Source organism: Palaemon carinicauda, chromosome 22, assembly GCF_036898095.1.
Source record: "Palaemon carinicauda isolate YSFRI2023 chromosome 22, ASM3689809v2, whole genome shotgun sequence".
Classification (NCBI taxonomy): domain Eukaryota; kingdom Metazoa; phylum Arthropoda; class Malacostraca; order Decapoda; family Palaemonidae; genus Palaemon; species Palaemon carinicauda.
The window spans coordinates 22,615,938-22,642,647 of NC_090746.1; the positions used below are offsets into that span (position 1 = coordinate 22,615,938).

At 44.0% G+C, this 26,710-nt stretch overlaps 1 protein-coding gene and 1 pseudogene across 8 annotated transcripts in view; one reads left to right on the forward strand and one right to left on the reverse strand.

Annotated features, from left to right (window-relative positions):
- The window catches only part of LOC137616370 (man(5)GlcNAc(2)-PP-dolichol translocation protein RFT1), a 159,259-nt gene that overhangs the window by 96,825 nt on the left and 35,724 nt on the right, over nucleotides 1-26,710 (reverse strand). For 7 of the 8 annotated variants that reach the window (XM_068346052.1, XM_068346050.1, XM_068346049.1 and 4 more), the window contains exons 3-4: nucleotides 11,704-11,906; nucleotides 11,101-11,290 (exon numbers count right to left, since the gene is read on the reverse strand). In XM_068346052.1, coding sequence (XP_068202153.1) covers nucleotides 11,101-11,290; nucleotides 11,704-11,906 — 393 coding nt within the window. Of the gene's footprint in view, nucleotides 1-11,100; nucleotides 11,291-11,688; nucleotides 11,907-26,710 lie in introns of those variants that run through there. The other variant, XM_068346056.1, reaches the window with a different exon arrangement.
- Nucleotides 20,875-22,083, forward strand: LOC137616730 (uncharacterized; annotated as a pseudogene).

Sequence of the window (26,710 nt, forward strand, 5' to 3'; positions counted from 1 at the left end):
TCATTAGGCTCTTAGCCTTCGACCATGGGTTGAGAAGTGATCGAAGTAAGGTCGATATCGGTCATTTTAGATCTCTTCGGGAGTTTGATGCGTATCTTCTCCAAACTCCTGAAGCATCTTTCAGCTGTTCTCTTAGCACTGGGTCTGTTACTGATACTTACTGGGGAGAGCCCAGTACTCTTTCCTGTTGGCGTCTTGAAATCCTGTCGGATTACAGTAGTCTCTTGACAGACCCTGCGATCTCCCTCCTCTTCCCTGAGGGAATGGAGAGAATGTGACCTCAGGTTCCAATGGTTTTTCAGCCATTGAAACCTTTGAGCTGGAGAGAGTCGACACTTCTTGAAGTTGATTCTGCATCCCCAATGTTCCAGGAACTGGGTTACTTCTTTGGATGCTTGCAGACCAGCTGTTTCGGATGCTGCCCGCACCAGCCAGTCATCCAGGTACTCTGCTACCTGAACAGTTTCTAGGCGTACTTGTTGCACGACTGCGTCTGCCAGTTTCATGAAGATACTTGGGACTAAGTTTAGTCTGAAGAGTATGGCTCTGAGAACATACTTTATCTTCTGTAACATGAATCCTAGGTAAGAGGAGAGGGGGCGACTGACTAGAAGGTGCCAATAGGCATCTGTCAGGTCTATCGAGACTGTGAACACCTCTTTTTGTAACAAGGTCCTTATGTGTTTTAGAATAACATCCCGAACTTGCTGTTTTTTATGAACTAGTTGAGTGGCAACAAGTCCAGAATGACTGAGTTTTTCCCGAGTCCTTCTTTGGAACACAAAACAGCCTTCCCTGGAATTTGATGGACTTTGCTTTCCTTATAACCTGTATGCTCAAGAGCTATAGGGTATGTTCTTCTCATACGGGGTTGGAGTGTTGGAAGAGTTGAGGAAATGATGGTGGAGACTTGTTCCGTTTCCATCCTAGTCCCATCTTGATTAGGCCGTGGGCCCAAGGATCAAAGGTCCAACGATCCTGAACTTACTGGAGCCTCCCTCCTACCGGAAGCGTCTCTTTGCTTCGATTGATCAGAGGGTTTACCTCCTCAACTACCTACCTGGGTCAACGCAGTCGAAGTAACTGTGGGATGTTGTTGAGCAGGCCGAGGGGAAAGTCTAGACTTCTTTGTCTTCCTTTTAGGTTGGGGACCCAAATCCGGGGAAGACTTCCTCTTTGAAGAGATGCCCCACTTCTGGAGAAGATTCCTATTCACTGTGATGACTTTCTGACTACCTCTTTGACTACTTCGTTCGGAAAGAGGTCTTTACCCTAGATGTTAGAAGATACCAGCTTCCTGGGTTCGTGTTTCACGGTTGCAGCAGCGAACACGAACTCTCTACAGGCTCTCCCAGCCTTCATGAAAGCCTAGAGGTCCTTTACTAAGGTGGCCATATTGGCCAGGACCCTAAGCATGTCTGGGGTACTTTGTTGGCCTGCACACATCTCTATGCAGTTTTGTAGGGTTAAAGAAGCCACAAGTCTCTCTTTTGTCTCTTGTTCCTTGCACAAGAGAGAGACAAAGTTCAGGGAGATTCTCGCTAAACTGTCGTCCAGCGATGTCCACGTTCAGTTCCTCTACTGAGAAGGTTAGGTGGACTTCCTTCCATTCCTTCTCCTGCGTGGCAAGGCTAACGACAGAGGCCTGCACTCCTCTAGTGCAGGGCATGGTTTGCCTGCCTCCACTGCCTTGGCAACAGATTTAAATGCCTTCCATGTAAAGGGGAATGCTATTGAAGCAGGAGCAAGAAAGGTAGGGTGTTTCTTGCTCAAGACGGACACTTTCGACACCGAATAGCCTGCCTTTCTCAGGCTACTTGACAAGAGAGCCTGTGCCTTATTGTGGTCGAAAACCATGACCTACTTCGGCTCCGTCACCTCTTTTGACATTGGTTCATGCTTTAGTTGGATGAAGCAATCAGGGTAAGCATTAACGCTTGGCCAAAACTGGACGTCGTCTAAGAGGACAGCTCCCATCTTCTCCGAGATGCAGAGTTTGCCGTTTGAAATCGACATAAGCTCCACATACCTCCAGGGATTGGTTTTGGAGCAGGTCGGGAGGTCTCAGCATCTGGGTCGCTAGTATGACCCTAGGGAGGCGATAAGTGGAGCTTCACGGAGCTCTCTTTTGAATTTCGCTTCCCGAGTTTCGCCTCGTTTGCGAATGTTCTCCATTAAATCCATAAGATGGGCCAGTGCCTGGCTCATGTTGTCCAATGGAGGGGTAAAAGGTGAAGACGTCAAGGGTAACGGCTCCTGTGCCGGTACAGACAGAAGGAACTCCGATTCAACATCATCATCATCATCTTCCAGAGGTAGAGTAGACTCCTCCTCGGGATGATCCTTTAATAGATCCTTTTCAGTGTCCATAGACACTTCCGATATCCTTACCTCCTGGTGAATGTCCATACTTTGCAACGCCTCCCTGATATCCGTCCCAATGGCAATCTGGACGCAGGGAGGTGAAAGTCATGCTTGGGGCACAACCATTTCACTACCTGCTTTCGGGAACAGTAAGCTACCCATCCTATCATTAGGTAGGTACGGTCCTGGAGAGTTCTTCTGGAACCCTCTTACCCACTTGCGCAGCTTTTCACGTGCCGCATCCCTCGACTCCATTGACTTGGGGTCGTCAAAACCTTCGGTCACCAAGGTCCGGCAGATGTTGCAGACTTGGGGGTCCAAATATTGCAGGGATTCGGTAATAATAGTGCAGGGGGCATGCGACCAGCACGCTTTATGACTGTAGAAGTACTTACTCCTATGATTGCAGAAGATCGCATCGCATTTCATCTGGGGTTCCTCCTGTAAAGAAAGAAAAATAAAATGAGTATACGATTGTTTATCTCACAAGATAAACAGATATGCAATTATTCATATTTTAATCATTATAGCTTAGGATAGTAAGCTAGAAAGAAATAGGGAAAGACACATACTTGTGTATCCCTTCCAGCCAATTGCTGTGACCTTCCCCCAAATATTAAAGATAAAGAATTTCCTTTACCAGGGCAACTCGAAAGGGAAGGGTTCTAACCCCTAGGGATAGAAAAGTGTACACTGCCACTGACCCTTCTAATTATTTAATATTGTGGGGTATTGAAGGAATTCTATTCTTTCAATACAAGTTCGGTCTCAGCAAAAGACTGTACAAGGGTACACAAGGTATGTTAGGAATTAACTACTGTATAATACTATAGTTTTCTGTTGCAGTATATACTATATAGCAAATATACTGTCTACTGTATAATCCCATACTGTAGTTCAGCCGGTGTTTTGCCAGCATGGCTAGCACCTGGCGGCACAGACATGCCGGCCGGACTAGAAATTAGAAAAGACACACACTTGTGTATCCCTCCCAGCCAATATTAAGACTATAGAGTTTTCTGATCAGGGAAACTCAAAGAGAAGGGTTCTAACCTCTAGGGATAGAAAAGTGTACTACCACTGACCCTTCTAAAATATTTAATATTTTAGGGTAAATTGTAAACTGATTTCTAATCAGAGTATTGAAGGAATTCTATTCTTTCAATATAGGATTGGTCTCAGCAAAAGACTGAGCAAGGATACACAAGATATGTTGGAAAACAACTATTGTATAATATATACAATAGTTTTCTATCTGCAGTATATACTCTACTGCAAATGTACTGGCTACTGTATAATCATATACTGTAGTTCAGCCGGCATATTGCCGGCAGAGCTAGTTCCTGGCGGCACAGTCCGGCCAGCATATAGCCGGCTGGTTAGTACCTGGTGGCATTGGTACAGTCGGCATGTTGCCGACTGAGTAAGTACCTGACGGCACCGTCCAATGCTGCCGGGTGGGTTAGTACCTAGCGGCACTAGCTGATAGAGAGAGAGAAAGCATGGAGTGAAGGGCTGCCTTATTACAATGTATGTTTACACTAAATAAGGATGTAAGTATATAATCTTTTTGCCTTCCTCCAGAAAGAAGGTTCAAATGGAAGGGGAGAATGCATCATTCAGGCTTCCATCCAGCCGCAAAGTCCGTTGCCGGCATTGCCGGTTATAGGACTGTGGATGGCAGTCCAAGGGAGGACTGAAGAACCTTCAGCGGCAGAGGGGTCTCCCACAGGCAGCCGCCATAGCCGGCACAACCTTCCCGGATCCTTATGTCTGTAAGGGAAAGACTCAGTGGCTAAACAGCTGCTTATGTAGGAGGCCGGCGGGCCCCACAACCCACCCGGCAAGCGGTGAGATTGCAGGACAACGGCCACATGGAATGCGATGGCTAAGTCATCGCTAAAGGACAGAGGGGGCAGGGAAAAGGGCCTGTATAAAGTGCGGAAGAAGGTGGCAAGGTTGCCGCCCCTACCACACAAGGAGGAAACTCTGTTTCGATATCGGCGCCATCTTAGGCGGCAGAAGAATATCTATTCTTCAGCCTAGGGTCTGCCGAAACGGTGTTAAGAGGCGGCGGCAGGATTGCTGCCGCTTCTCAACACCGGAGAAACATCATTTCAGTGTCGGCGCCGTCCTAGGAGGCAGAAGAATGTCTATTCTTCAGCCTAAGGTCTGACAACAAACTACTAGTCTTCTAGACCGCAGGGGAGAAGGTGGCGGCATCATACTACCACCTCAGGTGTGGCTTAGGGAGGCTTAGCCTCCTATGCCGGCGGCTGTAAGCCGGCAGGGGAGTGACTACTCACCCTGTACCTCTGCCGCCGGCATAAAGACTGAATACTCTGAGGTTCTATCGAAAACCAAAGCCAGGCTCTCGCCGGCAAAGGTGGGAGACATAAAACCCTAACCTAGGCAAGCCGGAGTGAACTACTATATGGCAAGACCAGAAAGGGTTGCCGCCTGCGGCGGCACTCAGAGGGAAGGAGGAATTATCCCCGTTTACCCTCGCATATCGTTTTATTGCTTCAACGGGAGATAGTACATCACCTAGAATTATATAACTCGATACTTGTCTCCTGTGGAGATTCAAGGGTATTAAATCTCCACAGGCGACAAGTATCGAGTTATATAATTCTAGGAGATGTACTATCTCCCGTTGAATCAATAAAACGATATGCGAGGGTAAACGGGGATAATGCCTGAAAGTATACTACATCGCCTAAGCTAGGTAGCCTAGGCAAGAAGAGATCTCTGTTACCTAAATCGCCGAAACCCTAACGTATACGATCAACAAAAGGAAGAGGAAATTATGCATTAAATAAATATCTTTACTAGCATAATTGTGCCTAAATAGCTTTCATAAATTATTAATGCTATTATAACCGGGAAATCATTCTGCTAACTAAATAACACATGCATAACAAACGATAGCGCCCATGGTGCCTCCGGTGACAGGCCTAGCTCCTTAACACAAATAAATTACTCTAATTAAACTGTGAAGCAGGAGCTAATAATTATACACTGTAAAGAATCAATACTCAACTTTCCAGAGGCGAAAGAAGCTGGAGATTGCATAATAATTCCTCACAAAATCGATCAAAAACGTTAGATCAACAGGGAACACCACCGTGCGAATTTGCTACAAAAATAGGAATAAGCGCCATCTTGGATATGGCGCCATCTAGATACTCAATAGTAGTATAGGAGGAAGGGTAACCTTGATAGCGGCTCCCCTTCTATTTGCCACTCTTCCCCCTCGAGGCGAAAACGCTATTCAGGGTGAAGATTGCTATGTGTCGTATCAAGATATACAGATATACGTCCCCTGATATTAAGCGATATCCTTGAGAGAAATTTAAGGATATTCGCGCCAGGAGTTAGAATCCTGGAGACCTAAAGGTAAATTCTCTGGGAATATCACTGTAGTCCATTATCCCTTAGGAAGCTACTTATAGGAACCTTCCATCAGGACGACATGGCTCGAGCCCAAAAACAATTTCATCTCGCCTTTCCCATGGCGATGGCGAGCGTCCTGTGAAGCGTCAAAAGGTACGCTCGAGGGGACGACTGCTCGGGCACTAACGCCTCTCGTTTCCTTTCGCCTGTCGACATTCCTTCTCCCAGGGGTTGTGGAACTTGGAAGATATCTATGGCGAGGAGAACGACAGGTCCGAGCAGACGCACCCTCCACTGCACTGATTAAAGTCACTGGATCTTTAGCACTGACACTAGCACTCTAACTCTTTAACGTCGGACCATAACTGGGTCCTGTCCGCTGCGAGTGACTCCTGTCTCATGACCAGGGCTTGAACGGCCACCATCATGTCCTTTAGAGTTGGTTCATCAGGAATAACAGTAGTGGGATCTGGAACTACCACTATAGGGGAAGGATCAATAGGTTCGTTGACACAGGGAGGGGAACAATCTCTAGAAGAACGAGATAAACTCTTACTCTTTCTGATCCTATCTCTCTCAAGCTTACGAGTGTAGCAGCCTTACTAACCACTCAACTCTCAGACAAAATAACACATTCATCGCAACGATCAACCAACTCACAAACTTTACCTCTATATTTCACACAAATGGAGTGGGGATCAACAGAGGCTTTAGCAAGCCGAGTCTTACAACCTCTCGCACACCTTCTAATACTTGAAGAAGACACTGACATTATGAATATTTTAAAGAGAGATCATACAAGCAAGGGTCAAAACAACAAAATCTAATCAGGTCCAAGAAAATCCAAAAACAAATCCAAACGAGCGAAAGCAAAAGCCAAATTGTACATCAAGATAACTGCAATTATACATAGGCTACAGCGAGTGAAAATCCAACGATGTCGCCGGTGAGGCAGCAGGGAAGATCTGAAGGAATGATTGGAATGGTTCCAGGTACCTGGGTAGAGGGCGCACTGGTGGTACACCTGGCTACCCAATCGGCGATTGCCGTGAGTTTTGAAATTTCTACCGTGACGTCAGGGACTAAGCTATATACTGTATATAACTACCAGGTAAGTCAGATGTTTAAAATGCATCTAATATAATACCTGAAATGGACAGATCGAATCTCACATGTTCAGGTGCAGATTGAGCATTGATCTATATTCCTTAATGGCTAGAATTGAAATTTTCTATTCATAAGAGAGGAAACTTGAAAGATTTAACAATATCATCCAAGCTAGTACTAGTCATTGATATCCCTGTCCAAACGATCGAGCATGCAAGACGGGCTAACGGTGATACCAGACCACAATAGTTAGTAAGAATGAGGGTTTATCGTCAGAAGAGGGAAAACCACAGACAGGGATCTGGCAGCATACACCGTTGCCAGATCTCTGCCTTTAGTTTTCCCGCTTCTGACGTCATCAGCCCTCATTTTCACCAACTATTGTGGCCTGGTATCACTGTTTGCCAGTCGGGCATGCTCGATTGAATGGACAGGGCTTTAGATTAGCACCACTCAAAATAAATATACCAGTGTCTTTGATGCACATTAATGGTAGCTTGCCTTTTAGAACCTATTAAATACACTCTTAAAGGTATTCTGAATGTTTGCTTTTGGGAATATGATGAATAGTCCATGTAATTCTATTAACATGATTAAGCTTTAATTCATCATCCTCCTGTTAGTCATAGTTTTCATCTCGGTTGGTTTGTCAAAGCCCCAAGGTCCACACGAGATATCTTGGTTCCTATCTTACTACACTAGCGAGACATCTTTGGGCAAAGGCATTTGCTAGCATAAGGCCAGAGTAATTCAGTTCTTTATTGAATTCTTTACAGTTTATATATGAAACATCTATTTCAATGTTATTTTCTTAAAATATTTTATACTGTTCATTGTTATTGAGTGGTTGACTCCACTGTGTTGAGTATGCCTGGGAGAGTCCATTTCTCTAAAGGAATATCAGAGGAATAATCTTCCCTTTATATAAGTGTAGTTAGAACCATGGAAGGATTGGAGGGTACTTGTGGTCTGTATTGTAGCATGAGACCAGGCAGTGATAGCATGTTTGTGAACACCTATACCATATACTGAAACTTGTCCTCTGGGATGGAGACTTTCTTGATAAGAACCCTCTTGCCTTCCATACTAGGAGGGTACGTACTGAGATAGTCTATCTGTTTCAAGTATAACTAGTATTTCTCTCTGTTCTTTAAAGCATTAGCATCACTGGAGTCCTTGGAATATCCCAGGGCTGAGGACAGGTGCCAACGTTCTGGCTAAAACTACATTCCTGATACTTAGCCGCCCTCCTTGCTCTGAGACAAGACTGGGAAACGAGAAGGTTTTACTCACTGCTTGTTAGATGTACGCTTCCTTCTGAACCTACCGGGAGGTAGTCTACCTAGAACACTTGAAAAAAAAAATCTCTGGTATGTACCATTCGATGTCGACTCATGGAACTGTGCATACTCTCCTCCAATAGTCAAGAAGAGGTGAATTTGAGAAACAACTGTGGCCAATTGATCCTTCTACAACGACATCACCGTCTTCCAGGAAGCAGTAATACCACTAAGCGCAGATCCCATCTATCAATTCCTAATGAGTGGAGGTCCCTGAACAAGGGAGAATGTACCTGGATCTCTTCACCTAGTGGAATTTCTCAGTACTGTACTACACTCACGAAAAATATTGCGTCAATTTTATGATCTGAGGAGTGCCTAAAGTTCTTGATCTTGGTTAACTAATGTGCAGTACACTTGCAAACTAAGAACTATCAAGGTTTTGGCCTTACTAGTAAGCAAATATGCACTCTTAGATGAGGATGAACATACAGATGCATGTGTGTTGCTGTAGATGAGCAGGTTCCTGCAGGAAAGCGCCGATGGGTATACCAAACGGTGATGGTAAAGGTAAATGTACTTTGTTTCAGTTCCAGTATCATCCAACAATATGTGAACCAGGATGTTAGTATGACAAGCCTCCCCAATCTGTGGTGCACAACCATTTAAGTATCCTCCACAGTGAACAGTTTAAACTCAAAGCCGAAAGCTGGGATCGATCTGCTGCCATTTGAATGCTAGGCAAACGCATTACCATTGTACTTGCCAGGAGGTGCGCTAACGGGCGCATAAATATGAGCGAACAGGTGACAATGATACAAGCGTATCAACTGGAGAACGCATGCGCTTAGAATAGTGCGCGCACAGGCAGAGGAGTTTTCAGGAGCAGAAGAGTGCACGCTAATAGGCGAGCCCGTGCAATGTGTTTTGTAAAGATCAGAAGATCTTTCTTGTATGCATAGAGAGCTGCAAATAAGTGAGGAGTGCTCCTACTAGAACGTGCAAACAGGGAAGGGTGCATTTTTACAGGGCCACACAAGAAGGCTTGCACAGATAGGAATATGTGGACAGGTAAGGATTTTACAGATAGGAATACGTGGAGAGGTAAGAAAGCAAGCACAATATACGCTAGTGGGCAGCTACAAACAGGTATGGTGCGCTAACAGTGGAGCGCTCATGAGTGCATGCACAGTCGAGTGTATGTGCAGGTGTTTGCAGACTAATAGGCAAGGGCGAATTTCTATAGGAATATGCTAGTGTAAGGTATCGTGAACATATAGAAGCACGTATGAACAGATGGTGCGTACGCAAGTTTTTTTCTTCTCTTTGTCATCAGCTTAGGAGTCCTGAAGTAAGAGACTGTCACATATGGATAGAAAGGGTGGGGAATCATACAAACGTAACTATTTATACATTGGTCATTAGGACTTACATCTAAAACAGGGAAAGAAAGACAATCTTTTCATCCCAACCAGCAGTGTATGATGAGACAAAGGAGCATCTTAGGTGTCCTCTGCATTGTCTCGTATCTCAGGTCATCATTCTTCGTTTTTGATGAAGGAAGCCATAGGGACTCTGGTGTAGTACTTTCTTTTCCACGAAGAAACCGTATGAATCACACATACAAAACTTCCATCAATCATTCTTCTAAGACTTCTGCCTCCATTAAGGAGAAAAGAAGGGCAATTGCGTGAAGAGATGAAGGTGAGGCATTAGTGGAGGAGGAACTTAAGTTCTAATTCTAGTGGGGCTTCCAGGCTGACAGCAATGATACTGCAATAAAGAAAGGTTAGAGTAACTCCACAGAGGCAGTATTGCCAAGAAATAGGTCTCTAGTGCTTTCCCAGTTAAGTGATGACACTGAGAAGTAAAAGAAAAGTGGCATCTCTCCCCTTCAACTCAATAACAGCAGACACTTCACCTCATTTGCAAGGGAAATAAACTGTAATTGTAATCCTGTTTGGCATTACAAACTTTCAATAACTATATAAAAGAAAAGATATTAAAACTGCCAGTCAATGACGCCAGGAGCACATCTGTGCTCTCTGGTGGCAGTAAAAGTGAAGCGCTGTGGCCTTTTGGGTGGGTGGGGTTCCCAACCACTTGGCAGTAACTACTGCCACCTCATTAAAATTCTAACAGACCATCCAGCAACCCTGAAATGCATAGCGTTTGTATTCGTGTAGGAACAAATTTATCAAGTTTCACACTGGCAGAGAGAAAAGTTATAAAGATGCCATGGGTTTCATAGCCTTACTATAGTCATTTCTTGACATGTGCTCCATGGATTCAGTGATTAGTCTATGATTGGGAATGTTAAATCATCCATTATCTTCAAAGCCATCATGAAGACAATGTACAATAAAATAAAGTGCATTATGCTAGGGATTCCATACTTAACCAATTCCTAGTGTAAGAAGATAATTTATTGGAGCAATTAAAGGGATGTATCATGTACTGTACTATAAAAAGAGGAATACAATTTTCAAACTTAAATGTATCTAGTGAAAAAATGTAGCCTATTACTGTATTTATACTGCTATTCTATAAGGGAGACTCATTGGCACGCAGGATAAAACAAAATCATGAACGGAAAGATCAGATGGGATGAATGTAAATTAAAAGTAAAAAAATTAATATCATATGAGCAAACAAAGCTCATACTTAGGCTATGGAGTCTCAAAGAGGAGAGAAAAAGGAGTCAAAATTGCTACTAGGTAGGACATAGCAAGTACAATGAAATCTGTTAGGCAAATGATTTACAGGTTTGTATGAAATAACACTTAAAATACATATTTTTTGTCCTGAAAATTTAATTTCCTAAACCATAATTCCAGTACAATACAAAGAATACAAAACCTTTAATAATGTAGTACTTATATCAACTGTTTAGTCTGCAGCTCAAATGTATCGGCAAATAAAAAATCCTGTTTATAATGCAATGGTTTAGTACCTTGGTCTTAGTCCACAACTGCAATTCCGCCAAAACAAAAGGTACTTCTGCTGCCACTTCAGTAACTACACTTGTTAGTATAAGAACAACTCCTGCACTATAATGGCTAGTTACAGATTCCGGTGGCAGTTCCATGATGTACATCCAGACGTACCAGCCAAGCAACCCTACAGGTACTGACACCAGTGTTCTGTTTAGAGAAACAATTAATTTTTCAATAATAAAAAGAATTAAAGAATAAAGGCTCATCATCTGGAACAAGTAGATTAGGGTTAAAAAACTCCAGGGTAATAAGTCTCGTGAAAAAATAATTACAATTCCTTGTTCTCTTAGATCTGATGACATCAATATTACAATGTACAACAGTATTGTACATGTTAAAATAACTCAAAGGGTCACATACAGTACTAGTGTTGATATTCAAACAATTACATTTTCTCCAAGGACTATAACAACAACAGTATGCCAAAACTCAATAAAATGCATAAACGATAGGCAAATTAATTACTCCAATCAACATTTTTAGCAAATGTAAAATGTACCATATATCATGAAATAATATCAAAATCTATAATTTGAACAACTTACCATGAATAAACTTACCCCATCCATACCAAATTAATGACTTTGTATATTTCTTTATTATCTTTGGAGCTTAAAGCTGCTCTTCTGAATGCTTCCCGTGATAAGAGTAATCCAGTTGAATACAGCAGATGTAGACGAACTGTCATGACAGCAAAGGCTTCACGGCTTACTTGGCGAACAATAAAAGCATTCAATACGAATGACATTATCCTTAACCCAATCTGAAAAAATATTTACCCCATGTATACTTTCAACTCTCATTAGGTCTTAAAATATAGAGTATAAATGCTTAAAATCTGTTTATTGCTATCTAACTACCTGCTTCGGTAAATAATACACTATATTAATGGTCTAATTAAAATACATCATTACCAGTCAAGGAAGTGAAATCACTACCTTAACTTTTCATATTAATGTATGCTCTGCATTACAGTACTTCACTGTTACCTCTGTTTTCAATATAAAGTACTTTATTGGTTATAAGCAATTCCATTAGGAAGTGACAAGTAACTACATGCCCATCTAATCTGTAGAAAAGTACATAACATTGATGGCGGAAAATAAACTATAGTACAGTATCTCTGCACTAGATGTAAGCTACCAAATAAGTTAAATCCCCAAAGTGTGAGATAAGAAATAAAATTTGGTTTTCTGGGCTCAACCTGTATCGCCCCATGAAATGCTCCTTAAAGCACCATTTCTAAGGTATAAATAATGCTAGATATACCAGAGAAAAAGTTGCATGGAATGCCAGGAATATACACAGCTCGCTCACCCTTATAGGGTGTCGGTATAGAAACTGGGGCGTGTTAAAACCACTACCAGAGGTCTCTTACCAATTAGTCTTCTCCTTCCTCAATATCCCCCGATACTACGAGGTGCCGTTCTACATCCGACTAGTGCTCACTACTATGGCTACTGCCTCCCCCCCACTACTACCACCACCCACACTTCTCCCATCATTCCTTTTCTAGCACCGTGATATCCACACACGTTCGTTTTCATAGCTTCTTTGTGGCTGTGTTTTAAAGATGTCTGACCTTTTGGAGACCCCTACTCCCAAGTTAAGTATTGAAATTATCTGTTTGGATAATTCAAGGTAGCGACACATAAAATTAATAATATTGTTAATTTCAATCTCAGCAGCATTGTGTGATGCCTTACCCTCGGCAGCCATTTTGGTTTTGCTACCTCCGAGAGCTTCATCATTATTACGACTTTCAATTAGTTCCTCATACTAATTGTAGTCTTGTTTATTTAACTCTAGACATCTTATACAGTATTTAAGCATGGTTATTGAAGTTTATTAACGTTTGAGTATTAGTAAGGCTATTTTGGCGTTCATTTGGTTAGCCTACCCGACCGGGCTGTATGCGGCTTCGGAAGGTAGCCTACACCAGCGAGCTTCCCCTTCGATATACGTATTTTATATCTAAGTTAAGATGTTCCTATTGAATATTATGCGGGGAGTTTGGGACACGTTTTAACTTTATATAGGATGTTATCCATTAGTCATTGTACTACCTGACCAGGTCGGCATTATACCCGATTTTGGAGGGCTAGTTATTGCTTAGAGCAGTTTAGTCTTCCTGACCAGGTTGGCATTAAACCCGATTTTGGAGGGCTAGTTATTGATTAGAGAAGTTTAGTCTTCCTGACCAGGTCGGCATTATACCCAGTTTTGGAGGGTTAGGCTATACGCTCGTATCACACCATGTTCCTCTCCCTATCTCCCCTTTTTTACTTGCATTATGTCGTTATAGCCTACTTTTCTTTAGAACATATTTCAAGTAACTATTATTATTATTTTTATTTAATCTGCATGCTTTAGTCAGGTAGCCATAGGCCTCCTGCCTCATCGGGTAGTTCCACGGTGTCTCGGAGGGTTGTCCCATCCGACCGGCCACAGTGATCACCTGATCTCGGGCGAGCCACTTCTTGGTTGTCCCCCTCCCCCTGTACCCACCTTGGTGGGCTATTCGCCACACCCTACCCTCGGGATGTAGGCTTGAGTCACATTCTATTGGGGGGAGAGGGAAGACAAGTGAAAGAGACCTGGCTCACACACTCGGCTCGTCATGGTTGTCCACCAGACGCGCGGGACTGGGTATGCACCTTGCTACGTACCTCGTGTCCCCCTTCCCCGGAATTCCATCTTCGCTATCCTTCCGCCCCGGGAGGACCGGGATAACTTGAGAATCGTATCTATAAGTTAGTAGCTATTTTCTTTGATTGGATTCAGGTAATCTACCCTGTTCTGATCCCCTAAGTTTATCCCATATACAGTGATACCTCGGTAGTCGAACGACTCTATACTCGAACAATTCGGAGTTCGACCAAAATTTTCGAGAAATTTTTGCTGCGGTGCTCGACCAAAAATTCGGTACTCGACCAGCCGAACACGTGACGACCGCATGGGCTTTGTGATGATCGCGCCATCTCGGCCACTCTCGCTTGTTCGGGAAGCATCAGTTCTCTCGAGAGCGTCACTCAGACAACGCGCGATCAGCATTCGTTGTGATTTAGTGATTTTCAGTGCTTTTAATTGCTTTTTTAGCTTTCATAATGAGTCCCAAGAAAGTAATGAGTGTTAAGGGGAAGGAGAAGAGGAAAACAGTGCGAACAACGATCGAGTTGAAGAAGGAAATTATAGCGAAATATGAGAATGGTGTACGAGTGTCCGATTTAGCGGTAGAATACGGAATGGCGAAGTCGACCATTTCTACGTTTTTAAAGCATAAAGAAATGATTAAGAAGGCGAATGTTGCAACGGGAGTTACGGCGGTAACTAAGCAAAGGCCACAAGTGATTGAGGAGATGGAAAAGTTGCTTTTAATATTTATTAAAGAAAAACAGTTGGCCGGGGAAAGTGTTAGTGAAGCGTTCATTTGTGAAAAAGCGTTGCATATCTATGAAGAATTAGTGAAGAAAAGTCCGAGTACCAGTGAAAGTGATTCATTTACATTTAAAGCGAGCAGGGGTTGGTTTGAAAAGTTTCGTAATAGAACAGGTATTCATCGTGTTACTAGGCATGGGGAGGCAGCTAGTTCGGATCAAATTGCAGCCGATAAATACGTGGGGGAATTCGATCGGTACATAAATGAACAAAATTTGATCGCACAACAAGTCTTTAATTGTGATGAGACTGGGTTATTTTGGAAGAAAATGCCAGCCAATACGTACATTACCAAGGACGAGACGAAGATGCCAGGTCACAAGCCAATGAAAGATAGGCTAACATTGTTGCTGTGTGCAAATGCAAGTGGCGATTGCAAGATCAAACCCTTGTTAGTGTACCACTCGGACAACCCCCGGGTGTTCAAACGAAATAATATTTGTAAAAGTGCACTACCAGTTATGTGGCGCTCGAACACTAAATCTTGGGTCACAAGACAATTCTTTACTGAGTGGATAAACGAAGTGTTTGCCCCCCAGGTTAAGGCTTACCTCATTGAAAAGAGCTTGCCAATGAAATGTCTTCTGGTTATGGACAATGCTCCTGCACATCCTCCAGGTCTCGAGGATGACTTGAAAGAAGAATACAGCTTTATCAAAATCAAATTCTTGCCCCCCAATACTACTCCCATACTCCAGCCCATGGACCAACAGGTCATTTCAAACTTCAAAAAACTCTATACCAAGGCCCTTTTCAGAAAGTGTTTTGAAGTGACCAGTGACACGAAGTTGACCCTAAAGGAATTCTGGAAGGAACACTTCAGCATCCTCAACTCTGTTAACATGATTGACCAAGCTTGGCGAGGTGTGACCTATAGGACATTGAACTCTGCCTGGCGTAAGCTGTGGCCATCATGTGTCACAGAGAGGGAGTTTGAAGGTTTCCAACCAGAGGCGGGTCCAAGCACTGCTACCCCTGTAATTTCTGATGACACTGATGTCGTTGAGGAAATTGTTGTCATGGGCAGGAGTTTGGGGCTTGAGGTCGACAAGGATGATATTGATGAGCTTGTAGAAAGCCATTCTACCGAGTTGACTGTGGAGGAATTGTTGCACCTGCAACAACAACAGCAGCAGGATCTGATTGTGGAGCAGGAATCTTCAGAAGAGGATGAGGTAAGGGAGGATGTTCCAAGTTCTCTCATCAATGAAATTTGTTCCAAGTGGGCAGATGTGCAGGCTTTTGCTGAAAAATACCACCCAGAAATTGCAGTAGCAAACCGGGCAGTGCATATGTTTAATGATAGTGTCATGTATCATTTTCGAAGAATACTGCAGAGGAGGAAGAAACAATTAACAATAGACCAGTTTTTCACAAAAGAAAAGAAAGCTGCTACATCAAAGCCTGTTTCTCCTCCAAAGAAGAGACAAAGAAGAGAAGAAACCCCTGAAATAGATCTGCCCACCCTTTCATTGGAGAGAGAAACAACTCCTGAAGGAGAACTACCCCGCCACATCATGGAAGGGGACTCTCCTTCCAAGCAGTAACCTCCCCCTTCCATCCTCTCCACATCCATCCCTGTATGCCATCGAACCGCTGCTCAAAGGTATGTTCACTACAGTACAGAAAATGGTTTAAAATTGTTTTATTTTAGTACAGTAAATGGTTTAAAATTGTTTTATAGGATTTTCTGACCAATTTCATACACATTTAGATAATTATTGTTGTTTAGGTACACGTTTTATTAATATTTTGGGCCTGTTCGAGTGCTTGGGAACGGAATAGAATATATACCATTATTTCTTATGGGGAAAAAAAATTCGGTACTCGAACAAATCGGAGGTCGAACACGGATCTCGAACGGATTATGGTCGAGTACCGAGGTATCACTGTATATAAAAGGATTTTAACGGATGGTTGACCCGGGAAGAGGGTTACAGACAGAGCTTAGTACAGCATTTCCTTAATTTATATATTATGATTATCGGGCCGGATTTACAACGGGGGAATCCATACTTCCACCCAAGTATTCCAGCACTAATATTGGTATCCCTATATTCTTTTTTCTTTGTACCTCCTTGTCATCAATATTTAGTTCATTTTTAATGTAGTGCTTCACGCATTCCGGGGCTGACGGAATACTAGATGGCTGATCCTGTTCCGCTCGTCCCTAGCCTTTCTTCATCAGTTCATACATCCAACTCCGGTGGGGTACAGAAGGCTGAGAGAAGTCTCATAGGAAAATTCTTCTCTCCGGAGCCGGCGGACTGGTTCAAGGTTAATCCAACCATCGTTTCCGCCCGTTCCAGATATTTATAATAATTCCTTGGATGACATTAAATGACGGGGGGAAAGAAAACAAAATATAACCATTGCAAATGCTTATCGTATAGTTATTAAGAAGCATGCGATCCCACTGAGCTCAGCAGAGCGGATTTATCTTAACTATATATGTCGCCGGATCTCCCGGCGCAATCTAATTCGATACTCATATAAGGGATCTATCAAATTATCTTAGAGGTGGTACACTGTCAGGAGACAGCATGCACTGCTGTGTTGCAGCAATCGTGCGGGCATGAGGTCTGCCGATCTCATGCCGGGTGTGGGGTCCAGGTGACCGACCTTCTGGTTTGGCATCCGGAAGGGTGCGAGATCTGTTACACTTTGGTCTCAGACCTTACGAGTGACTCGGTATGTACTACATTCAGTCCTTCAAAAATAATTATTGAGCATATTGGAAATGTTGGAAATAATTATTGAACATATTAGAAATTTGGAACTAAAAATACATAGTATTTTATAGGTTAAGTTCTAACGGGAATATCTCTTTCAGACCACTCAAGCCATAAAGAGCGCCTCCCTGGTGACCCTCAAGACCTGGGTCGGTGGCTTTGGCCGTAATGTGAAGGCTAAGAAGCCGTATGTCCTGGCGGAAGATATGTGAGCCCGGCTTTACCCCAATGCCAGGATGTCGGCGGCAGTGGCAGCAGAAGTAGCGGTCCCAATCATCCCCAGGATCAGGGAAGAAACTCAAGTCCTTCCTGAAGATCTGGAGGGACTAGGCGATGACGTTTTGGAGGACGTAGCAGCTATCAACTTTGATGTCGAATCGATGGTCGTCGACTCCACCGGACAAGGTAGGGAGGTAAGTGAGGCAGGTAGCGTACGGTCTAAGATTCCTTTTCTTAGTCCGGCGCAGTTTAACTCTTCCTCTGTCACTTCTTTCCAGGGGTTCACTGGGAACGTCATGGCTAGGGACAAGCCATGCTCAGTAGCCCCTAAAATAAAACATGTGAAAAAGGCCCTACCCAAAGCTAGCAAGCCTTCTAAGTTACCCAAACCTCTCCCAAGCAGACCATCATCAGCTTCTAAGATGCTGACGGACACGGCAAGGGCTAATCCTCCACCTCAAGGGTCAAGAGAAAGGAGCTCAAAAGGGAAGACGCCGGAACTTGCTTTCGATCCGGTAACCTTCTCGAGCCAGCTCATGGAGAGAATGGGGAGTATAGTCCAATCCCAGATTGGACCAATTGCCGATCGCCAGCAGTCGATGGACAATTTAGCCCAGAGACTACAAAATCAGGAAAACCTGATAAGAGAATCTCTTGCAATCCGGGCTACCACAATAACAACAGTTTGTGGTCCCGGGCGCGTCAAAGCTCCCGGCGTTTGTAAAGAACAACCTATGGTGATTGGCTCTTCATGCGTCGTTCTCCGAGGGCATGCTGACAATTGAAGGATGTGGTACCCGTCCGGTAGAAGATTTTGAATTCTACCCGCCGGGTTTACAATTCCCATTCCCTGGACGCGCTAATAAGGGTAGATAAGGTTCCCAAGGAAACCATTATCTTTCCAAAAGAGCAGGCTCAGTCCGCCTGGGTCCGGACCCTGAATGAGTGGGATTGTGTCAACACGAAATTAACCCCTCATAAAGGTACGTATACTATGTTCATGGTGGAAGGGCAAACCCCAACACCATGCACCATGAAGGTAGTAGACCTTACCTTACAAACAGCTATGGAGAACAAGCCCATACCACAACTAAAGGAAATGAACCTAACTTCCCTGTTGTTCCCGGGAGACCAAGAATGCTGGATTGACGCCCCAGCTCCTTTCACGGCAGGGAAATTGAATCCAGACTGTGCCACCACACAGTTCAGTGAACGACTCCCAAGACTACCGGACTCGCTGATTAAGATAAGAGTACGAGGCAAGAATCAGGCTGAGTAGATCTATCAACTCAGCTACAATGGCGGAGATGACTTCGTTAGTCTACGACAAGGAGCCACTTTTCAAGATCCTGACAAATCTTGTGTGATTCATATGATTTTGCAGTGGCTCGACGTAATTGCCGGAAGCACGTCTTAGCTGAGGCCTCCATTAGGCGTGAGCCTAACAGACTAATTAAGGCCTCGATCTGGGGAGTGGACCTATTCCCGGAGAAGCAGCCAGGGTCAACCAAAGTCTCAGAGTCTGGTGGGGTTTAATTCCTAAAAGAAGATTCGAGCCCACCGGAACACAATCAAGAGGCAGGAAAAGACCAAGAAAGTTTCAATCCTTCCAAGGTCCCCAAGCTCAAACTGTGGTAGAGGCATTGCCTGTATCCCAGGTGAGCCACACTTCCACCTCAAAACCTCAGCCACAACAATATGTGATGGTAAGTCAGCCACCTCACCAACAACTAACCACTACTCCGTTTACTACATATCTGGCTTATAACCCTTCCTTTGAATCACAAGGAGTGTTTCACAGGTATAATAGGCATGAGAGAGGTAGAAGAGCTAGGGGAACCCTTCACCATAGAGGCAGCGGAAGAGCTTCCGGGAGGGGTAGAGGATTCCGAGGGAGCCGTGGTAGCAGACTTTCTGCAAACCAATGGAACTCCTCAGGTAGGAGGGAGGCTATACCTCTTCAGGAGCCATTGGACTTTCAGCAAATGGGCACACAGCATAATAACGAAGGGCCTGGGGTAGAGTTGGATACAAGGGCCCCCTCCACCGACCAGTTTTTATCATATTCCAACGGAAGATTAACAATTTTCACCAAAGATCTCCTTCTAAAGAATGCAATTAAAGAGGTAAAATGCTTAAAATTTCAAGGTCGCTTGTTCAGCTTGCCAAAGAAAGACTCAGATAAACGAAGAGTCATCTTAGATTTGTCCCATTTGAATACATACATTCAATGCGACAAGTTCCATATGTGGACCGTCTCACAAGTACGGACCTTACTTCCCCGTGGGGCCGTCACCACCTCTAAAGATCTTAGCGACGCTTATTATCATGTTCCGATAGCAAGGCATTTTCGTCCTTTCCTAGGATTCAAGCTAGGCAAACGGGCATATACCTTCAAAGTGATGCCGTTCGGACTCAATATAGCGCCCAGAATATTCACGAAGTTGGCGGAGACAGTAGTCCAAGAGCTGAGAACTCAAGGAAAACAGTTAGTGGCCTACCTAGACGATTGGCTTATTTGGGCCAACAGCATCGAGGCATGCCACAAGACGACGGACTAAGTAATAGAGTTCCTGGAACACTTAGGGTTCCAAATAAATTTCAAAAAGTCCTGTCTTACTCCGGCAACATGCTTCCAGTGGTTAGGTCTACAATGGAACCTGACCACACACAAGCTGTAGATTCCGCTAAAGAAGAGGAAGTAGATAGCAAGAAACACAGAAACCTTTCTCAAGGACAAACTAATATCCCAGAGAAACCAAGAAAGAATTTTAGGCTCACTCCAGTTTGCCTCAATAACAGACATTACTGAAAGCCAAACTGGGACATCAATCGAGTTTGGTGATCCAAAGCAAACAGAAAAAATTGAGACAAAATTTCTCGGATTCCATCAATACTAAGGAAAAGACTTCAGCCATGGACGAAAGTAAAAAACCTGGCAAAATCAGTACCTCTTCAATTCCCACCACCAGCATTAGTAATCCATACAGATGCCTCCATAAGCGGTTGGGGAGGTTACTCCCAATACTTAAAAGTCCAAGGTTTGTGGTCAGTGATATTCCGTCAACTACACATCAATATCCTAGAAGCCATGGCAGTGCTCTTGACTCTAAAAAGACTCTCCCTGTCCAAGAAACAACATATCAGACTAATACTAGACAATGCGGTGATAGTCCACTGCATAAAAAGGGGAGGTTCCAAATCAAGTCACATAAATCATGTGATGATAGCAATCTTCTCAATGGCAACAAAGAACCATTGGCACCTGTGAGCTGTTCACCTGGTGGGTGTAAGGAATGTAGTCGCGGATGCACTTAAAAGGACAACTCCACTGGAGTCGGAATGGTCCTTAGACAAAAAGTCATTCAAATGGATCTGCCAACAAGTTCCGGATCTCCAAGTAGATCTATTAGCCATGGAATCCAACCACAAACTACAATGTTATATAGCCCCCAACCTGGACCCTCTGGCCTATGCCACGGATGCCATGTCCATAGATTGGAACAACTGGTGCAGGATTTACCTGTTTCCACCTATAAACATGCTAATGAAAGTCCTCGACAAGCTCAGGACTTTCAAAGGACGGATTGCCCTAGTAGCCCCCAATTGGCCCAAAAGCAACTGGTTTCCTCTCTTGGTGGAACTGAGACCCCGCCCTCAGTGGATTCCCAACCCAAAGTCAACACAGATAGTACAAACTCGCAGTGTATCAGCTTCCTCAAGAATTCCGAGTGCCCTAATTTTATGGACTTTATAAAATTTGCAGCACAAAAAGATGCTGAGACTGACCCTCTTAACACATTGTTCCTAGAGTCAGACTAAAGAGAATCTACCCTTCGGCAATATGATTCTGCTGTAAGGAAGTTAGCCAAACTTCTGAAAGACTCAGGAGTTCAGACAATGACTACGAATCTGGCAGTTACCTTTTTCAGAACTTTGTTTGAAGGACGACTAGCCACTAATACTATTACTACAATTAAGTCTGCTTTAAAGAAAATATTTCAGTTCGGGTTCAATATTAATCTTACAGATTCGTATTTTTCGTCTATCCCAAGATCCTGTGCTAGACTAAAACCAGTAACTCATCCTCACACGGTTTCCTGGTTTTTAAATGATGTCCTTAAACTAGCTTCTGACAGTGATAATGACTCGTGTACTTATATAACGCTTCTTAGAAAGACTATATTTTTGATAAGTTTAGCTTCAGGAGCCAGAATATCTGAACTCTCAGCATTATCTAGAGAAACAGATCACATTGACTTTTTTTCTTCTGGTGAAATATTGATCTCTCCAGATAGAAAATTCTTAGCAAAGAATGAGGGCCCACAGAATAGATGGACCCCGTGGAAGATTGTCTCGCTTCCACAGGACCTATCTCTGTGCCCAGTTAACACTCTGAAAGCCTATTTGAATAGAACTAATAAGTCTTCAGGCCCTTTGTTTATTAGAAAGAATGGAGGAACCATTTCCCTGAAAGGAATCAGACAACAGATTCTTTATTTTATTAAACAAGCCAAGCCGGAATCAGTCCCACATGTCTATGATATCTGAGCAGTAGCTACATCAGTCAATTATTTTAATCACATGAATTTTGAAGAATTAAAAAGATATACAGGCTGGAAATCACCAGCAGTATTCAAATGCCACTACAGTATTTAAAATCATTGGAAGCCCTAAAATTTTCAACAGTGGCAGCAGGGAATGTGGTTCCTCCGGATATAATAGAACCATTATAACAGGGTCCTATCTTCATATATATTTTTTCCCTTTTAGTGCCCTTCCTCCTACTTGCCTTGCTTATTGTCCCTGTCTTAACCTTGACCTTCATTTGGATTGGACTTTAACCCATGTTTATGATGTTTATATATTACTAATGCTTTTTGTATTATATTTAGACATCTCATGTTCTTTATTTATTGGATGTTTTTTCTCTACTTTTACCAATAAGTTTTGGTTCTCAGACCTGGTATTGTAATATAAGAGATTGGTATATTAAGGTTTAATATTAAAACACTCTTAATTAAATCAATCTATTTTATTTCAGTTCCTTAACTATAAGTGTATTTCCAAGCTTATGGGACCAATTCTCTGTTGCTATTTCATGGAGCGACACAGGTTGAGCGCAGAAAAGGGATTTTAACAAAGGAAAAATCTATTTCTGGGCGAGGGACCTGTGTCGCCCAGTGAACCCACCCCCTTTTTCCTCACCTTAGACTGGCCCAAGCTTGGGGTGCTATTAGGAATGATGGGAGAAGCGTTGGTTGTGGTAGTAGTGGGGGGGGCAGTAGCCGTAATAGCGGGCAGTAGTCGGATGTAGAACGACACCTCGTAGTATCGGGGGATATTGAGGAAGGAGAAGACTAATTGGTAAGGGACCTCTGGTAGTGGTTTTAACACGCTCCAGTTTTTATACCGACACCCTATAAGGGTGAGCGAGCTGGGTATATTCCTGGCATTCCATGCAACTATTTCTCTGGTATATCTAGCAATATTTATGCCTTAGAAATGGTGCTATAAGGAGCATTTCACTGGGCGACACAGGTTCCTCGCCCAGAAATAGATTTTTCCTTTATCAGAATCCCTTTATAAGGACGGATGAAAGGTTGAATATTAACTTAAACTTTAAAACTTTTAAAAGACAATGCTGTACTATAAATTAATAAATTGAATGTACTATGTCCTTACTAAATTGCTATAATTTTCTAAATTAATAATAAAAGAAAGTCGGTTCCCTAATATTTGGAGATTGAGCAGATTAAGGTTAAAGCTAAGCAAAATGTCCAATTCACATTATCAGCCATAGGTTTGGGCATCGTTGTCACAGACTTCAAACTTGGTTCATATTCGAGTGTATGAAAATCCATACCAATTAATACATGTTAAGGACGAAAGTCTAGGTAAGCAAAAGGTCAAGAAATAAGCTGCCATGGCGGAAGTCTGTGCTCGACTAAGTGGCCCTCTGGTTTGGTGTATTTTAAACCCTAGATATACTAGACCTTGACAAGGTTGCAACAATAATTTCTCATGATTTACCACGATTCCCAGACCGCAGCAAAACTCGAGAAGTCTGTCTGAAGTCTGCAAGAATCAGCCAATCATCTAGAATACAAAGAGGATGAATGCCGTTCTTGTGCGCCCCAGTGGACACTAGAGAGAACACCTGCGTGAACACTATGTGATGACAGCCAAAATGCAGCACTTTGAACTGGTATATCTTGTCTTTTAGAGTGAACCTTAGGTACTTCCTTGATAATGGATGAATGGAGATCTGGAAGCATGCATCCTTGAGAGCCAGTGTTATCATGAAGTTTTTCAGTCCAACTTCATTTCTGACCATCTTGGCCATCTCCATCTTGAAAGGAGTTTGTTAGACAAACTAGTTCAAGGCTGAGAGGTCTATGACGTGTCTCCAGCCTCCAGACACCTTTACAAGAAAGTAGACTATAGAAGCCTGGCAACTTTTCTTAGACCTCTTGGAGAGCGTCCTTCTCAAACAGACTGAACTTGGGGCTGAAGGGCCTGTTCCTTTGTGGATCCTCTCGCGTAGGAACTCGATTATCGCTGGATGTAGGGTTACAGGAGGAAGAGTGCTAGTGAACATGACGTGGTACAAGTATACCGCCCTGAGGACCGAGACCGAATAAGGTTCGGCCTAGAGGAACAGCCACCTCTGCCACCTGCTCTGTAGGCATCCTCCCACCGGTGGATTAGTAGGAGGAATGCCCCTCGCAATGGGATCAGCCATGCTTTCCTCCCTTTGCTCTTCTACCCTTAGAACTTCTTGCTCAAAATGGCTGTTTGGATACCTGGTACTTTGAAGCTACCTGCTTAGGTGGTCAAAACACTTACCTATGTCCCTGGCGTTTGATCAGGGATGATCGCTGTGGCGATGGCGACGAGGAGTAAGGCCGAAAAATCATTGCACAATGAAGGAGGGAGTCTTAAGAAGTCATCCTCCATATCACAGCATTTGCCTCAATATCACTTCACGCCGAAGAGGGAGGGACCGTCCAACGAGGAGTTGCGAAGATGCATAGCTTCTCTTCTATGCACCTGCTTCTGAAATTTTGATATGGCATCCTGTCATCCCAAATCCCTGTTGATCCACTGGTTGAGGACGTTGTGGGTGAGAATTTCCACTGTCCTGGCACATGGTGGAAAAGTTTTCATTCCCGAAGAGGTACCCCACCTACCCCAACTAGTAGTCCAACCATGAACCAGCCTGCAAAGAACACTTCGGTACCAGGTTCATGTTTACGGCATCCGCCACAGAGAAACCCATCGACAAAGAAGCAAGCTTGTCCGGAGACATATTTTGAGTCAAAGCCAGAATTACTAGGTCTAAGGGAAGAGGTGACCGATCATCGTCGACAATATTGTAATACAATACTTCCTCTGTTGTACATACGGCGTAGGAAACAAACAAGATAAGTTCACAGAACTGAGGGACTGTTAGACTCCTGCCACTTAGATATAAGCCCTCTTCCTAACACCCCTGGCCCCTTTAGACCAAAAGAAAGGCTACCTTGGTCTTGGTGGGCCAGAGGGTATTGTAGAAAAGGTACAGGACAGTGTCCTTTCACTCGGTTGAAACTTGACACGGTTCTCCCAGAGTTGAACTTCCGGATGAATGAGAGCACCTCCAGAAAGACGTGATCAGAGTCCTTCGGCTCCAAGGGAGAAATCTTCAGACTGGTGGACCCAGGCAGATTTCTATTGGAGCGTTCTGAGCCGTCGTCAAGTGGATCTTCTGTCTCCGAGCTTATATTCATAGGAGGCCATGGTGGGTCAAGGTCGTCAACTGTTCTATGAACAGAGGGCCGAGACCTCTAAAGGTGGCTGCTATGCTCTGGTCCTATGGAACGGGTTACTAGGATGTCAAGTGCCAATTCTTCAGAATGGTTTTAGCATCCTTTCACTCCCACAGGTGGATTTAAGAGTCCATAAGGAGAGAAGGATCATTTTTCCTCACCGGTTTCTTAGAACTTACATCCTCAGAGGGCATGGGAGGAGGGGCTGGAACCTCTGCCACTGGGGTGGACAGTTCCTGTCAACTCCAGTATATTGGCGAAAGCTGATACTTGTCCGTGAAAGAGACCTCTCTAGGAGCTCTCAAGCCTCGCTAGTTCTAGGATGGATAGTCTTCCCTGGTGACTGTTTCCCCTTCTGCAGTTTGATAGTGATGATGCCCAACCTTTCCCACTAAAGGTCCTGGGCAGTGCTAAAGGTTTTTGTACTAAGGTACTGCTGGTTCCTAGATGACCACCAAGGCAAGGCACTGCAGGTGAAGGAATCTGCTTAAAAGCAGTGCTACTGTTTCTTGGGTCAGCTGGAGGACTACTCCTCCCAAAGGACTTCAAAACCTTTAAAGAGATGGTCTGAGTACCTTGCCGGGATACCGCTGGAGGGTCACGGGTTGGGGTACCGCTGGAGGGTCACGGGTTGGGGTACCGCTGGAGGGTCACGGGTTGGGGTACCGCTGGAGGGTCACGGGTTGGGGTACCGCTGGAGGGTCACGGGTTGGGGTACCGCTGGAGGGTCACGGGTTGGGGTACCGCTGGAGGGTCACGGGTTGGGGTACCGCTGGAGGGTCACGGGTTGGGGTACCGCTGGAGGGTCACGGGTTGGTGCCGAGACTGCCTGCTGAATTGCCTTCACCAGGTCGGCAAACCATGATGCGTCCTTCGAAAAGGTAATGGCATCCGAAGGGGGCCACAAGTGTGTTTCCATGGTCTAAGTGTAGTGCCAAGGAAAGGAAGAATATGACCGGGTGGAACGACATGGTCGCTTCTATGCTCTGTTTACCTTAGGAGGCGAGAGTGATCAACATGTTGATCTCTAATGACAGCGTTCTCGCCACCTACTATCGTAGGATGGGAAAATGGAGTGGGCAATGCTACTGAAATGGCAGTATCCAGAGAATATGACCGCTGTACCACTTTATGGCGAGGCTAACGTTGCTGAGGTGAACAATGGCTAGGCAAACGTTGCCGGGGCAAGCACTGACGCAGCAAGTTATGGCAAACATCTGAACAGGTGTGGGTAGATAAGGTGGCGCCGGGGAGAAAGAGCTACCGAGGTAACGCTCACCTGTGGTATTCGCGATGTCGAAGCAGGACACGCAAGTGAGTAAGGTCTAACAAACTTGCTATGGTAAACATGGTGCGTAGCTGAGAAA